This window comes from Mercenaria mercenaria, chromosome 3 (assembly GCF_021730395.1).
Source record: "Mercenaria mercenaria strain notata chromosome 3, MADL_Memer_1, whole genome shotgun sequence".
Classification (NCBI taxonomy): domain Eukaryota; kingdom Metazoa; phylum Mollusca; class Bivalvia; order Venerida; family Veneridae; genus Mercenaria; species Mercenaria mercenaria.
Genome location: NC_069363.1, coordinates 26,073,420 through 26,091,149, shown reverse-complemented (window position 1 = coordinate 26,091,149; position 17,730 = coordinate 26,073,420). Strand labels below are relative to the sequence as shown.

Genomic DNA, 17,730 nt, shown 5'->3' with positions numbered 1-17,730 from the left:
CCAACGGTGCTATAGTAAGAAATAATCCCTATCACCGGGCGACAATGCGAGGTTTTACTTTTCAAATTCCCGCAACTATGTATATATATTGGATTTCAATTTCACAATGCGAGGTTTAAGAAAGACATGCGAAAATTAAGACAATAATTATCGCGCTCTTAACCTCGCGAGGATTGTTAAATCTCGCATGTAAGTATGTTTTCTACGGAGATAATTATCCCGTTGTCGCGTTTTGCGAGGCGAGAATTTAAGTGGCACGAACAGGATTCCGTAACAAACGCATTTTATTTCAAGTCTGCACTCATATAAAAATCCAGACTTTTAAGTGGACTTGGTGTGGTTGACCTGATAATATTTATTATTTTTTCCTAAAAGAATGTTGACATCAGTGTACTTAATATCACTGAGCTTTTTGTCACTATGGATTCATAAGGCGTAAAACAAAATTGTTTGTTTCCAGTATCGCGACCTACCCTAAATTTTTGGCCCGACCCTTACTGTTTTTATGGCCTTGTAGAATATCTTTTTCAACTTTTTAACATGTATTAATCATGGCCAGTGATGTTAAAAATCAACTGACTGCTGCTCTTAAGGCATAAGCCCCCTTTGACACAAAAATAATTTTCGAAAAGTCTCCCTTAATAAAAAATATTCAATTTTTTTCCAACCTAACTACCCTATTTTTTAGCATATTACTATTTTTATGTTTTAAACATGGCCAGTGATGTTAGAAATCAACTGACTGATGCTCTAAAGGCATAACCCCCCTTATTTGTATTCAATTTTTGACACAAAAATAATTTCCGAAAAGTCTCCCTTAATAAAAAAAAATATTCATTTTTTTCCCCAACCTAACTACCTTACTTTTTTAGCATGTTACCGGAAACAAAGAATTTTTTAGGCATAAGCCCGATTAAGATGCACAATTCTAGTGCCTGAAAGCTGGAAAGTCTCCATACGGACCATACGGCGCCTAGGTGACTTATAATCCATCAAAAAATAACACGCTGGTCAAAAAATACTGCAACTATATTCATTGGTGTACTTTCCAGATGCCTATCTGCTACCGTCATCTTCCCACGTAGGATGTTACAGGACTTTTGTAATGTTATTGCAACATGAAAAAGGAAGTATCCCCACGATACATTTACTATGTTTGATTAAACCAACAGTATTCGCTGCCTACACTTTGACGCAAAATGATTTTGTTTTTGTAACTATCAAACGAAGTAAAAAATCACAGAAAATATAGACATAATGTTTTGATAAGAAAATCGTCTACCTGACTACTACTTTAAAGACATTCGTGATTAATAATGTAGTTTAAGATTATTATCATCACATTAACTTAATACAGTTTGTTAATTAAGTGACGCGTCATTATTGCGCGGTATACATTAAGTTAATTCATTTAAATCACAACCTATGTTTGAACTAAATCTAGCACACACATTAGTAAATGGAATGTTGAGGTCAAAGTCCGTTCTCACGAGGATTCAGAACGGTTACCACAGATACAAAACAAACACTTCATCCTTAACACTTGGTGTACATTTGGCCTGGTATATAATCAAGGTAAGTTGGACGCTGAACTATGGAACGCCCAGGCTGCCTTATTTGCGCAGTTTGTGTAACGTTTTTACACAGAATCATTATATGTTATAGTTAAATGTCATGACGAGTGTCAATGCATTCGCTATATGTTTTGACACTTTCCTTATATGTTTTCAGAATTTAACTATGGTATAACATGCGGTCAATATAAGTAGCCGTTATGTCAAGATGTGCGATAATGCCTTCACTGTATGATATGGTACTTTCTTTACGCCTTATAAGAACTTCATGATGTTATAGCAAAGGATCGCCAATGTGATGGTTATGCCGTGATTTGATAATACCTTCGATATATGAAATGATTATTATTATTATTATCTTTATTTCCTCCATAACTGAAGAGCATTTACATGATAAATATATAAGTACAGGAAAGGAACACATTATAAACACAATATAAATACGAACATTTGTCATAAATAACTATAAATGTAACGTAGTATTATAGTTACAATATATATACAAGTGCATTTGTCATGAGAAACAACAATATGGATATCAATATAATATATATAACCGATTAAAACCAATCAGATGAAAAAAAAAAAAAAAAATAGCACACAGAATAAGACAGCCTTAATCGAAACGAAACATTAAGACGACTTGGATGTGGCAATGACGAAATTTAATCTCAAAAGAAGTTGATGATAACATCGCAGTCTTACGTATGATACGAAAGTGTAAGATCGCTAATGTTTCATGCTTAATACAAAAAGTAAGATAAAAATGGTATATTTTAGTGACATATTAAATTATAAGAATAACCATCAACACAATCACATAGCAAACATGTAATATAATTTGAGTAAAAATCAGATTGCGGTGTGAACAGCTATACAATAATTGGTCTATAAAGAACAGAACTTCTCATAGACATGTATAGTTTTCTTGTTACAACACTTTTAAGTAATTGCTAAATGAGTCTGCTGTTGGCGTTATTATGCGACAGATTATAACTCGTATATAATTACATACAATTTGATGTCATGTTGTGAACACTTGTCAGGCAGACTTTAAAGCACGATACTCTGACTTTGTTGTCAAGATCAAAAGAAGAAAAACCGCTGAACATTTCTAGCAATTGTAGCTCTGGCGAAAGGTTACATAGTACTTCAAATTGTTTTACCCCTAACAGCTTTGACAGGTTTACCCATAATACTGCTCTTGAACTGTCTTTTTTCTCGCAGAATAATGCAATATGCAGAGCAATGGTTTCTGTAAGTAAGTCACAATTTACGCACTTTATTTCGTAATTTCTAGAAAAAAACTTACAAAGCAGTTTAAATGCTGAGGCACATTGTATCTGATATGATTTGAACTGGCGACTAAACCTCCATAGAATACATTACTCATATTTCGAATGTACTTGGAAAAAACCTGACAGACTGGCATCACATAAAATTCTATGTCGCCAGTTGAATTCCACGGTTTTATGAACGGCTGATTTGACAATTTTTTTCCACGCATGAGATGATGGAATAATTCCGGTGTGCATATAGTTTCTCAAGTAAGTGCTTAATCCGTAGCGCCCTAGTATTCTATATATATCTGGGACAAAGCCCGACACTTTTCTTGGTTCCAACATATAGGACGTTAGTCTCGAGGCAAATACTTGTTTTATCTTAAATTTTGTATTTAGGCGACACAACAAACCAAAGAAAAGAAGTTTCCTCTTATCAATAATTGTGCTTATCGGGTATATGCCGAGACTACTTAAGATAATATCGGTTCTTGAACTTGTCGGTACGCTTTGAATATATTTGATGCATTGGCGATGGGTCCGTTCCAAGGGAGCTAATTGTGTATCTGTAATGTCACTCCATAATTCGCTCCCATACAATGCCCGCGGTAATACAATCGTTTCATATATTTTCTTAGATGTTAGTGGGTTTAGTATCCCACACTCCGCAGTGCTATAGAAAGTTTTACGAAGTTTTGTACAACTTTCGTCTATGTTTTCGTTTAAAGATAGCGATTTATTACACAACACTCCTAGATGTAAATAATTCTCAGTTTCGTTAATCTCACTGTCTCCAAGTTTCCATACACGCGATATTTTACTTCTATCGTTGAAAACAACAACCTTGCACTTGTCTGCATTGTACAAATAGCGTTCATTTTGAGAGTTCTTATAACATAAGTCAAGAAGATTGTCCAGACCGTGTTTAACGTTAGATATAATCACCATGTCATCAGCCGAAGTTGGACAGCCGCAACGTATATCATACAACTTGAAGCAGTATTCACTGTTTTCATGGCCGATGAATACGAGGTGGAGATATGGACTGAGGCATTGGCCTTGTCGAGTTCCTTGCAAAATTGGGAACTAGTCAGATGTATAACCTTGAGATTTTACACAGCTGAAGCAATCTGTAAACAAGAAATATCTTTAAAAATGATGGTCGGCGAATTGTAATAAGGGAAGAAGTTTATGATTTTTTCATCTAACATTCATCTTTCATCTAACATTTTTCAAATTGCAAAACTAAACACCGCACAATTTAAATGGTTCTCTTTTAATTTTTCGCAAAGGTTTCGTAGGGCTGCAATTTTGTTTCGTTTATCCTTAGACGAATAATTACAGCAGTAGTTTGATGAAGATTCATGAAACGGTTCGTGAGAAGAGGCCATTAAACGTGTTTATATTTTAGCTAAATTGGTCCCTATCCCCATTTGTAACAAAATAGCAGGAGACCTTACGATATTGTTACACATCATGTTTGATAAAAATCCATTACATTTTAGTGGTTAATGCGAAGAAAGGCATATCTACTTTTAGCTATAGTGGTCCCTAATAGGGCCCAAGTTCCTATATAAATAAATTTGGAAGAGGACCTTATAATGATGCTACAGACCAAGTATGACAAAGATCCACCAGGCTGTTCATGAGACGCTGTATAAAGGCATTTCTAGTTTTAGCTCTAGCAGCCCCTAAAAGGGGTTAAATGTCCCAGCTGAACAAAGTTGGCTGCGGGCCTAATGAAGATGCTACAAATCAAGTTTGATTAGAATACATGAGAAAAAATCAATTAAAGGATTTTTTTATTTATTATTTTTATTTATTTCTAAAATAGGCCAACTGATCCCGCTTTAACAAATGCATATTCGCTATTCATGAATCTTTGGACAATGACGTCACACCTATAAAAATGTGAAGGTCAAGCAAAACATACAATTGTAATTATTTCAATATTTCTGTTTCATAAGCAAAGTTTGACCGTAGTCAGATCACATAGATAAACTGTATGCAGCGTACCTTCATTTCAGTGTATTGAGATTCAGTCATTTTATAGCATATATATAATAAAACAGATTTCAACTGAGTTCAGTATTTGCATACCATACTAAAGAAAGATATTCATATATAATAAATCAGTTAAATAATTTATAACAAATATATCAAAGCAAACAAGTACTCATTTTAATATGCAAATTGAATAAGTCACAAAAGCAAGAAACTTTTTCATATACAGACGACAATTGTAACAAGAAAAATCTTTTAAAAAGCACTTCTCTACATAAAAGACTCTTATCACACCCTTATTCATGTGATACGCAGACCGTATTCAGCTCTTTCTTTAATTTGATATATGTTGGTATTTGAACAGGTTTTTATCATATTTATTAAACTTACTTATCATTTTGAGTTATATCAATATTTTTGCTAAATATACTGAGCCAAAGTTAGCTTTAAAACTGTGAACAGCGTCGTTTAGGATAAACACTTTGTCTACATTTCACTCAGCGTAGCACAATCAACAGAGTGAAAGAAATTGACATTCTCGTCCAATCAGGCAGAGTGTTGCATAAATCTTCCATTTTGATAAATTATCTATAATGCGTTATCAAGTAGTTTGATTTGCTAACTGAAGTCACGTGGCATAGGTAAACGAAAACGAATTTAGACGGCGTCGCCGAAAAAGGACACCACTGATTTGAATATTGTTATGTCGATGCCAGTATTGTATAATTTAATAAGCAGTAAGGAAATCCAGGTTCTGCCAAACGCTTGTTTTGCGTCTAAGAAACACGTGTACATTGGGGAATTGTTTTCCGTGGCATAGTAAATACATTCACGCATCATATATGATGTCATAAGGCAGTTCACATTTTTTTGAAACCCTCCCTGCGATGAGTTAAAATTCAACTTTCCATCTTTTTCAATTAATTGCATTAGCACTTTTTCATACAGTTTTATGACACAAGAACACAATGAAATTGCCAGATAGCTATTCGGGTCAGTTTTCTTTTTGTTTCCTCCTTTGAAAAGTGTTGTGATTATTCCTTTTTTCAAGTCGACAGGTGTGTGTGAAAAGGTAAGCATATCATTAAACAGCTTTACTAATACACTCCGTAATAGGGGTCCACCGTGTATGATATTTTCATAGAATATTTTGTCATTTCCGCAGGTCTTGCCCTTATTGCAAGATTTAAGAGCATTTAAAATCATTTCTTCGTCAACTTTATGTTGTTTTCCCCACTTTTGCGTTAATGATGCTTTTAATGATTTGAGTTCATTTTCGACTTCAACTTTATAAGTCGGATTGAAGGATGCGTCATGAGAGGGCGTAAAGAGTTCACGGAAATAGTTTTTCCACCCGGTATTTATTTGCTTAGGATCGTTTAACATTGTGCCGTTAAAGTTCATTTCAAACCCAGTGTTAAATGACTTCTTTTTCCGTCGCTTATTTATTAATTTCCAGAATTCATTATTGTCGTATTCTGCAGCAGTATCAATTTCCTCTTCCTGGTTCTGTAGATAGCGGAATACGGTATCCCTGTGAAAACTTCGAAAGGATCGCTTAGTTGTTTTATAGTTACTATAAGAGACCGTCTCTTTCGACTGGTTTTCATTTAACCATATTTGCCTCTTTGCCTTCATATCATTATGAAGGGACGTGAGTGTATCATTCCAATACGGCTTAATATAGGGCTTAAAGCGTACTTTATGTTATATAAGTCTGTCGCTAGATTGATTATAAGAATTATTGCTGAGTATAGGTCATCTATTTCCTGAGTATTGCTTATTTTAAGTTTCAGGGCACACTTTAACACGTCACTATCGTCTAAGAATGCTCTGTATGCATCCAAATTTTCCTGCTTGACATTTCGCCAATTTATCACATTATAACGGGTACTCGTGTGCTCATTTCCCACCTCCGCATGTATATAATAAGTACAAACAATAGGTCGATGTGTGGAAACATTAAGCGCATCGTCATATAAAATTTGTCAATCAATTACATTTTGTAAAAATGTATCCTCAACAATAATGTGATCTATAAGTGTTTGTCTATCACTGTTATAAGGTACATTGCTGAACTTCGATCCGTGGCACGCATCAAGTGTATTAATTGATTTAAGATCAAATTTTGCTATAAGTTTTGATAGCATTTTGCTTCTAGAATCTATATTGATCGTGGTTTGAGTGCGATTTGATTCGAGTTCAGCATTGTAATCACCCATGATAAACAACGGACCTTTATTTTGATATGTACATATGATATTTTCTAACTCTTCAAGGTATTGCTTAAACAATCGTATAGGGTGGTTTTTACAAGGAAAGTACACTTGTACTATAAATATATAACAGCCTGGTGATGTCATAATTTGAATACCGATGAAAGTTTCACAGTTTAGTTCTAGTGTGGTTACTGCTGAGTTTAAGTTTCTATGCCAAAGAAGAGCAAGGCCTCCTTTGCCTACTTTTCTGGAGGATTGAATATCAAGGTCAGGGTCAGATATTGCATAACTTGTATATTCTGAGTTTATAAGTTATCTAAGAAGTGCAGATCCCGTCTAAACAGCCAGTGCTCTGATATTCCACATATGTCTATTTTATTATTTGTTAGAAAGTCTGCTAAGTAGCTTGCACTTGACATAATGCCAGTTGCGTTCCATGTTGCTGTTTTTAGATTACATTTATTCTGATAAATATTCATTGGTTAAAGCTAAGATTCTATTCCACGTCATCGTCAAGATTGCTATATGGGTTGTAATCTGCCGGATTATGCCGACCACCTCTATAACGATTATGATGCCACGCATCAGACGGGTAACGGGACCTTTCATTATTGGCCTTTCGTTCTCTTTGATCAAGGGATATATCATTATTACGGTTTTTATAACTGTTTTGTGATAACCAAGGTCTACACTGAATACCCTGGGGCCAAAAGTATGGGTCATTAGCAAGTAAATTGGCCATATCGTTGTCTTCTACATTGATTCGGACAACAGTTGTTCTAGATTTCTTATTTCGGAAGATTGAGACTTTTGTGACCTTAGGACCCCTATCTCCTTTATACTTTGCCAATTTTGCTTCTGTAATCGTATGTCGGAAACCGCCAACGTAGAAGCGTTTCGTTCGCCGACGAACATACTGTGAGAAGTCATCACTACTATCTGTATGCTGTATTTCACGGCGCCTATCAGTACAACCGGTGGGTTCTTGATGTATAGGCAAGTTTGCGAAGTTATTTGGGTTTGGTTGTCTTGAGTTTGAAGCCCACTCATCTGGGTTTAAACCATGGATTGTATCACCGAATGAAACCGGTTTTCTATTGGGGTGGTCAGACATGTCTGTCTTTCGATTGGTTATAATGGGTGGGATAGGAAGACCCCCAAAAGATGAATCTGTTTCCATAGCCTCTGTATCGGTGACTGTTTGATTGGCGGGGTAAGCTATATATTCACAGCTATCTGGGACACCTCCTGTGGAATCTTGTACTTCAGTAAAGGTGTCATCCTCAGGTGCAGATGTCAAGTCATTGCGTTGGGCACAATGGTTTTCAGGTAGGATGGGAATTGAACTGGTTGTATCAAAATCAGTTCTTGGACAGTTGCTCCCAGGGGAGGTCTGATTTGGGCTTTTGTTATTAGAATTTTGTTCGGCATAGTTGTTTTCGTGGGGTGCGTGATTTGAGTCTGGGATGTCAGGTTCTGGTTGGGCATAGTTACTGTTAGGGACGGTATGGATTGGGTTGGGGGTGTAAGATTCTGCACCTGGCGGGTGAAACCTTGTGTTAGTATACATTTCCTCAACACACGCCTTTAAGTGTGCCAAAGCAAAAGATACATTTAGAATATTGCCTTGCATTTGTTTGACATTACATGCGTTTAGAAGTATATTTGTCTTGCATGAGTTTAAACTATCCAATATACTTGTCCGGCAAGATGTAAAGCACGCTGTGAGTTCATCCATGTTCGTTTTCATATTGTGAAGACTCCCGGATACTTCTGATTTGAGTTCTGCCATAGTGTTTGTTACCGATTTTAAATCTTCATTATTCATGTTTTGCGTTGCCGCATGTCTTTGCTTGATTAGTAAAACATCTGTTTGCATTGATGAGATTGTTGCCTTTAACTGGGTTATTTCTGCCTTGCATTGACAGATGTTATGCGATGTAGCTGCATTTTGCGTCCCTGACACGGATGGTTTCCTGCTGGTTTTCTTCCCGGCACTTATAAGGTCCTTTATTGACGAGAAGTCTTCACCTTCAAGAACTGAAATGAGTGCATGAATATCATATGCAAGTTTGACAGAAGTTGCCTCCCCTTGACGAGTTTTTACTCGTCTTTTGAGTTCACTGTTTAAGTCAAAGGGAAAATCCTCGGACTCGCGGAGGATATTAAATAGCATCTGTCTGCTTCTTTCTAAGTTTGGCTCCGAGTTGTGATATTCTAGAAGCAGTTGATTGACAAACATGTCACATGGTAGACCACGAACCCATGCTTTCAGTCGCTGTAACTCGACTAGGTCAGCATTGACAGTGGCTTCGTGTTGAGTTAAGTCGAAAGTCGATTCATTCATTTCAACGTTTTGGGAGTTTGTTTGCAATATCTGGTTATTTTGTATTGACACTGGTATACTGGAGTTCTTCGTGTAATGTTCCGGCCCGTTGCAATTGGCCATCACAGGTACTTTAACCTCGGTATTGTCACCCAACAATACAGGCTCTAATTCCGTTATGAAGTTACTAGTCGCCATTTCCCCTCAGGGATTATTGTATTTTATAACAATATATAAGCGTTAATGTGAGAACTTTGTGAGCGTTCTTTGTTGAGAACAAAGAAAAATGTATATTTTATCATATATTGTCTTAATTAATATTTATCTTAAACTTTAACTGTCAGCGAATGAAAGATTATTCACTTATCTTCATATCCATATAAAGTTTGTGAAATTCTATCATATATATCCAACAAAATATCATATATTTTCCAGAGCAAAATTCTGTACGTCTTATCACACACAGACTTAAATCGCATGATAATACCTTCGATATATTTAAGAAATAATTTATAGAAAAAGAGTGCTTTAACAGTATTTATGCACGATGGGCGGTTATACGTCGGTCGTACTAATTTCACGTGAAATTATTTGTACGACGTAGCTCTATTACCGCCCGAGTGTATAAGTAGTGTTAAAACACGTTTTTTTTTTATATAAATTATTTCTATTATAATAGACTATATGCCTTTTATCTGAAGTAGTAGATAAATATAGTAACGTTCTTTCTTGTTCGCAACGAAAACTTTGACATCATCGCACGTTATTGTGACGTCATTCTAGCGTAAGCGTGTTTTAACAGAGACAATAATATTAGAATATGTAATACTTCCCTTATATATTATAATATAGCGAAAAATCATTAAATGTGACGGTTTTGTCATGTACATTTGACGATTCCTTCAATATATTACATGGTATTTCCCTGATATTTTATCATCATTTAATTATGTTATAACACACAGGCAATATGTATAGCTATTTTTTCATGGTGTGTGATAATACATTAAATATATGACATAACACTTTCCTTACGTTTTACTAGAATTTCATTATGCTATAGTAATCAATCATTATCATGTGATGTTTATGTCGGGATATGTTATAATACATTCGATATATGATATAATTCTTCATTTATATCTATTACGATTTCATTATGTTATAGTAAACAATCATTAAATGTGATGGTTATGTCATGACATGTATTAATACCTTCTATATATCATGTGATATTTCCAGTATATCTTATCAGAATCCATTTATTTTATAACAAACAATATGTTAGTTGTCGGAGATATTATAACACATCATGACATAACCATAACGTATAATGATCGTTTGATATAATATAAATTAAATGAATTTCTGATAACACATAAGGAAAATATCATACCATATAGTAAAGATATTATCAAACATCTTGACATAACGGCTACAAATATTTACTGTAGATCTAAGTGATAACGTAAATAAATTCTTAAAAGATTTAAGGAAAGTGTCAAAACATATATTGATAGTATTGTCACACGCCATGACATAAAAATAACATATAATGATTGTATGTAATAACGTTACACAAAATACGCAAATTTAGGCAGCCCTGGCGCTCAATACTGAACAGTTACTTAATATACAGTTCGGTCATCTCAGACGCTGAACCAGTACTTCGTCTTTGATACTTAGTGTACATTTGCCTTGTGTATAATAATGATTAAGTATAGTTACTGCTTACGCTTAACAAACACTTCATATTTGATACTTAGTGTACATTTGCCTTGTGTATAAAAACGGGTAAATGTGGTCACTTCAGACGCTGAACAAATACGTCATCTTTGATACTTAGTATACCTTTGCCTTTATGTAATAAGGAATAAGTATGGTCACTTCAGACACTGAACAATTACTTCACATTTGATACTTAGTATATACATTTGCCTTGTGTATAAGTATGGTCACTTCAGACGCTGAACAAGTACTTCATCTTTGATACTTTGTGTACATTTGCCTTGTGTATAATAATGAGTAAGCATGGTCACTTTTGACGCTAAAAATATTTCATATTTGATACTTAGAATACATTTGCCTTGTGTATAAGAATGAGTAACTAAGGTCACTTCAGACGCCCAACAAATACTTCATCTTTGATACTTAGTATACATTTGCCTTTATGTAATAAATTTATGGTCACTTTAGACGCGGAACAAATACTTCATCTTTGATACTTAGTATACATTTGCCTTGTGTATAACAATGAGTAAGTATGGTCACCTCAGACGCTGAACAAATACTTCACATTTGATATTTAGTATACATTTGCCTTATTATTATTATTATTTTATCTACATGTTTTCAAATATTTTATTCAGTTAAAACATAGGGTTAGTGGTAAAAAGATTGGGTCGGTCGGGTAAACGGTAACAAACAACTGTATTCTAGACTTGATTTTCTCTTTTGTATAAAATTTACCCAAAAGCTTTATCAGCAAAATTTAAACAAGAAGGTATTTTTTTATCCTTTCAAGCTGACAATATATACTTTAAACGCTTCATGACTCCAAAAATAAGAGCTGATTGAACAACATTTTCTTTAAAAACAATTAATTATATCAAAGAAAATACATGATTATTTATTTTTCCACAGAGAGGTTAACTTTGAATACAATGATATTTTGTTCATGATTTACACTCGGTCGGGTGATATTTATTTAAACAACACCATACCAGTTCATATTTATTATCCCTCAAGTAAACGATGTAAAATAGCTATAGGCCAAAGAAGACTATGTTTTAATAGTACATTTTAAACAATATTAAGGTATGATATTTTTAATATCACCATGTCAGAAAGTATTCATTTGAGTTGATAATAGGTACGACGGTACAATGGCGAAGCACAACAGTACGATGGTGATAACACGCCAGTACGAAGGCGAAGCGCGACAGTACGATGGGGACAGTCCTACTACATACATATCAAATCGTGTGTATAATCATGAGTAAGCATGGTCACCTCAGACACTGTGTTAACAGGAGGTATTACTTTGACAAAATAAAAGTAAGAGTTTTTTAACTTTTCCTAAAGTTATCTTATTATGCCACGGCATGTGTGAATTTTGACTACGTAATTAGAAAATTTGCTCCGTGTCTTCGATACCGACCCCGACGAAAGGGTAATTACAAAAGCTATAATTCTTGAAATGTTTCAAGTAAACGAACTAAAGAATGCAGTTAAAAATGAAGTCATTAGGATTACGATCAGTATTCTTTTATCTGTTAAGAATTTTTCAAAAATGAATTGGTGTACATAAAAAAAGTATAATTGTTGTGAATATTTTTTAAAGCCGGATGCGCACCTTAGAGCCATTTAAAAATGACTCAAGTGTTCACTACTGTGTTTCTATGACCAAAAATATTATGTTTGCGGCACAAGTGAACTGAATCAATTACTCATAAAAATCATTTGCTTATTAAGCGTGAAAACACGTAATCGATGCATCAAACCCTAGGATCCAATAAAATGAAAGCAAACGATTTAATACAAAAGTGTATGAGAAGAAGGCATATCGTTTAGAGTTCCATTCGTAGGAAGGAGAAATGGTCAATTGTTTTCAGGTAAGATTGGTTTACTTTTTCCTTATTTTGAAAATTATTACACATCAATATGTTTGAATCACTGTCTGTTATTGTTTTAATTGTTAATTTTGTTTAAACTGCCAATAACACGTATCAAGTTAGCTTAATTGTATATATACTTAGAAAACCTCAGACATGAAAAATCAAATAAACATTTGTATAAATTTCTTACACAACTATGGTGGTAATAAAATAAAACAAAATAAATAAACTAAAATAAAATAAAATAATTTAAGGAGACGTCACGACTGAGATAGTTTAGCATTATTACAATACACAGTCGGTATTGAAATTGTGTTTCCAATACATGTGCTAATTAGATAAATCCTCAATATCTATGTGAAAATAAGGGATGTGTTTTGTATGATTGCAACACTGTGAGTTGCTCTAATTACTGACAAATGACTGAAACAATAGGAATTCGTACGAGAGATGGATAGACAAAACAACAGTGAGGTAATAATATATTCTTTTATTGTTTAAATGTATGAGTTGTAAGCTACAATAAAGAATACCCATTTTATGAAAATCAAACTGGTGCTGTCACTTGATCGTCGGCGTCGGTGTCTTCATAAGTGTTAATTTAGGTCCATTTATATGGAAAACTATAAGAAATTAAACTTTAAAGTTTGATAACTTGTTTACCCTCACAATATAAGTAAGCAGACCAAGAACAATGGAATCTCAAGCATTTTTTTTTCAGAATTATGGAATTATGGCCGAATGTCCCCCGGCGGATGTTGCACCGCTAAACGTCGCTCCGCCGAATGTCAACTTCCGTAACTTACGGAAGGTCGGTGCCCACCCGTGATGAAATAATGCACGGAGGGGCACCTGGGGTTTCGTTTTCTTGTTCCAGCGGTCTTGTACCATTAATGCTGGAAAGTCGCCATATGACCTATAATCCAACAACAACAACGTCAACCAAAACCGCTCAAGTAGTTTCGATTCATTAATATATATGGTCTTCCTTTGGAGCTGTTATTATATATCGTTGATTTATTTTTTAAATAAGTTCACCCACATGTTTCTTGGATGACCACTCAAATTGATTTCAATACATCCACATGACTGCAAAAGGTTGTGGTCAAACATATTGTAAACTTTGAAAATTGTTTTCATGTTAGAAGCTGTTAGCTTGGCTTGGTTCTGAAATTATATGACACGAATATTCCTCGAGTAAACCTCTACCAATATTATTTAACCTTTAGCCTGCTGGTGGCAAGTGATTCAGCCCTTGCGACCATTGCTGACCAAGATATGCCTGCACGTCCGTGCAGGATAATCATGGTCTGCACTGTTCGCGGTTCAATCAGTAAGATTTCGTCGCTTTTCTTTATATAGATAGACACTGCAGCTGTAACTAAAGTATCTTCTCGCCAGAAACAGCCGACCCGACTTCAAAATACTTTATAGAAACGTCCCTTAGATGTGCCATCAACCTAACTCTACAAACATATATTCATTCGTCAAAAAAAAAGAGCTCTAAATTTTCTGTCTCTTGCAACAGTTGCGAAAGAGATGATATCTTTAACGAAAAAGTTAATTAAAGGTGACGTCTTCAGTTGTAGGCGTTCTTGACTCACAAAATGATATTAGACGGCACTCGGAAAGCTATTTATGCCATTTTGTTATTTTGTTCTGTCGCAGCGGCACAACGACCAACGTCGTTATAGTGCTCCGCCGACCGTAGCCCTGCCAAACGTCGCCCTTTTGCAGTCATGTGGATGTATTGAAATCAATTTGAGTGGTCATCCAGGAAACATGTGGGTGAACTTATTTAAAAAATAAATCAACGATATATAAAAACATCTCCAAATGAAGACCATATCTATTAATGAATCAAAATTAATTGAACGGTTTTGGTTGACAACAACAACAACAACAACAATTACTTTTATTTAAGTCATGTCACATAGTGTAACAGTATGACTGAATAAAGTAAATAAAGTGTGGGTTTTTGTTAGCAATAATACAATAAGATAATTTTCTGTAATGAACATGGGGACAGTTATTTTTTCATCAACAAAGCACATTGTTAATGTTTACAGATAGATGGAATTATCTTGCAAATAAATACATCCTAATCGTCTTAAAATTACAGATAATTACAGAGTTTATTAGTTTATTAGAGTCTCTATCACATACATACAATAACAATATACATTTACAAACATACATATAATAGTACATAACTGTTCTATATAGAACTATTAGAGACTATACATTATACATTTATTCATCGTTAAAACAATTCTTCTATTAAAACCACTTCTATATACACTAAGATATATTGTACTGTCTAAAAGCTTACTGTTATGTACACATGTTCATTATGAAATATGTGCTACATGTGAGGACAATATCATGGGGGAACCAAGATTCCGACTCATTCTGCCCCGAAGCATTCATAAGAAGGCAACAAACAATATTAATTCTCCCACAACATTCTCCCACATTACTTGCACAAAAATGTCTGACGCCGTTGTAAAATTAAAAAGCAGGTTTTTGCACAATCTCTTATAATATCATCATTTGTAAACAGAAGTATGAATTTTTCTTCCTCTGTCATATTTCCAAAATCTACATTTAGATGTACAGCTTTTTCAAATAGTAAATTACGTAGATCATTATACATTGGACAAAAGAACAGAGTATGTATTTCATCTTCAACTAAAGACACACAAAATGGACAAGTTCGAGCAGCAACAGGCAAGTTTTCATACCGCCCAGTTTCAATTCTCAACGGGGCAACACCGGCTCTAAATTTTGCAAAGGCAGCCCTGTGAGATCTAGACATAATGAGTTTACAATAAGTTTCTATACCATAATCCTGTTTAATTAACTTATACTTTCTTAACTTATTACCTCCTCTTCCATTAATTCCATTAATTCTATTGACATTTTGTAACCAATTATTTTTAAAATCATTCATTATGTAATCTGTAACTTTGGTATTGAGTTCTCTTTTATTAATAGTTGTCTCATTATTTACAATAAATTCTGAACAATTCATCTTACGTAACAATGTTTTAACTCTAAAATTCCAATTCCTACATCTGTAGTTACCAATCTTGTCTAGATATACAAAAATTCTTTTATTCAACCTGTTATTATCCATTTTACTCATACGAACAATGAAATTATCAATGCTAATCCACTGTCTAGCGAGTGGCGGTGTCCAACCCATATCGCCTGATACTGCACCGGTCGGCGTATATCGCCCTACACCGAGGAAAAACCTGATAGCCCTATGCTGAATAGCATCAACACAGGAATACGACCTTTCCCCCCAAATAGAGGCACCGTAAGCAATAACAGGCCATACAAGACTATCATATAACTTAGAAAATACATCGAAAGGCATACCGCCTAATTTATTACATCTAGCAATAAGCAAGCCTAGAGCTCTACCAGCAGACTGTGCAACAAATTTTGCAGTTATTCCATAGTCCAAATGTTCAGTTAGAGTAAGGCCTAAATAGACATATTTATCAACAACAGCTAGTGTATGTGGGCCACAGCAAAAAGCAATATTACTTCGAGGTTCACTCTTTGTCCTGAAATGGATAACTTGGCTTTTTGTTGCATTGACAGACATATTATTTGTCTCGGACCAGACACTAAGGACATCAAGCAACAACTGCAAATCTGTCTCACTCTCCGCTACTAGAACAATGTCGTCGGCATACAAAAGTATACATAGCTTTTCGTCTTCACCAATGTCTATACCAACATTCAGCAGTTTAACATTATTTACTAGGTCATTTATGAACAGATTAAACAAAATTGGGGATAAACTACATCCCTGACGTAAACCTGTCTTCACATTGAACCAATCACTATTGACCCCATTTAGTCTAATACAAGACTTAACTGAGCTATACAAAGATCTCAAAGCATTTAACATTTTTCCTTTCACTCCATAGTTATACAATTTTTCCCATAACTGATGTCAAAAAAGTTAAGTTAAGAGAAAGGTAAAAAAAAAAAAAAAAAGAAAAAAAAAAAAAAAAAAAAAAAAGAAAAAAGTGCCAGTCTCACTAAAATACAGGTATACACAGCAATATTGAATACACATGTGCAGGCAGGATTTAATGGACCATGCCAAAATACGGTCAGTTATCGTGGGAAAAAAATCTACAACCGTACTACGATAGTACTTTTGCACGAAAATCTCGCTTACTGCGGGTTTTATGAATGACATTTTCGATAGTGATTAAAATAGAACAAAAAGTGTGTCAAGTGTTTCTGTGAACATAATTTCAAAACAATATAGTAAAATTATAGCGAAACAAAAAAAAGGGGACTTTATTTCATGTGAATGATTTATGAAGTGAAAAATGCTAATTCTTTGAAGACGATACTCTTAATTTGGATTACATACACATGTTCGGGTGAGTTAAAAATAAATACACTTCCATTTTTCTATTCTATCTAACTTGCATTTTAAAATGTTGCATAATACAACGTACAAATAGTGCTATATTTCTAAGGAGATGTAAGTGTCCTGTTGAAAGCAAGTCCTTAAATTTCAAAGTATTCGGCCTCTTATAGTAATAAATTGGTATAAAATGTTTTCTTTGGATGCAAAAAAATGGGCATACAAAGAGGTAGTGAAACTCATCGCCAACTTCATTCAGACTGCACAAATTACATTTACGGGCTTCATATGGGAGGTTTGAGTTACGC

At 34.4% G+C, this 17,730-nt stretch overlaps 3 protein-coding genes across 3 annotated transcripts in view; 1 reads left to right on the top strand and 2 right to left on the bottom strand.

The window, feature by feature from the left end:
- LOC123525232 (peroxisomal biogenesis factor 3-like) overlaps window positions 1-17,730 on the bottom strand; it is a 159,631-nt gene that overhangs the window by 125,454 nt on the left and 16,447 nt on the right. The gene's annotated exons all lie outside the window — the stretch shown is intronic.
- Window positions 12,902-17,730, top strand: part of LOC123525230 (uncharacterized) — a 28,806-nt gene continuing 23,977 nt past the window's right edge. Inside the window, exon 1 of the mRNA XM_045304100.2 lies at window positions 12,902-13,017. The gene's annotated coding sequence lies outside the window, so the exon portion shown is untranslated. The remainder of the gene's footprint in view (window positions 13,018-17,730) is intronic.
- LOC128555864 (uncharacterized) lies at window positions 15,497-16,948 on the bottom strand. The gene has a single exon (XM_053539635.1). It carries the CDS (start codon window positions 16,946-16,948, stop codon window positions 15,497-15,499), a length of 1,452 nt encoding a protein of 483 aa, XP_053395610.1.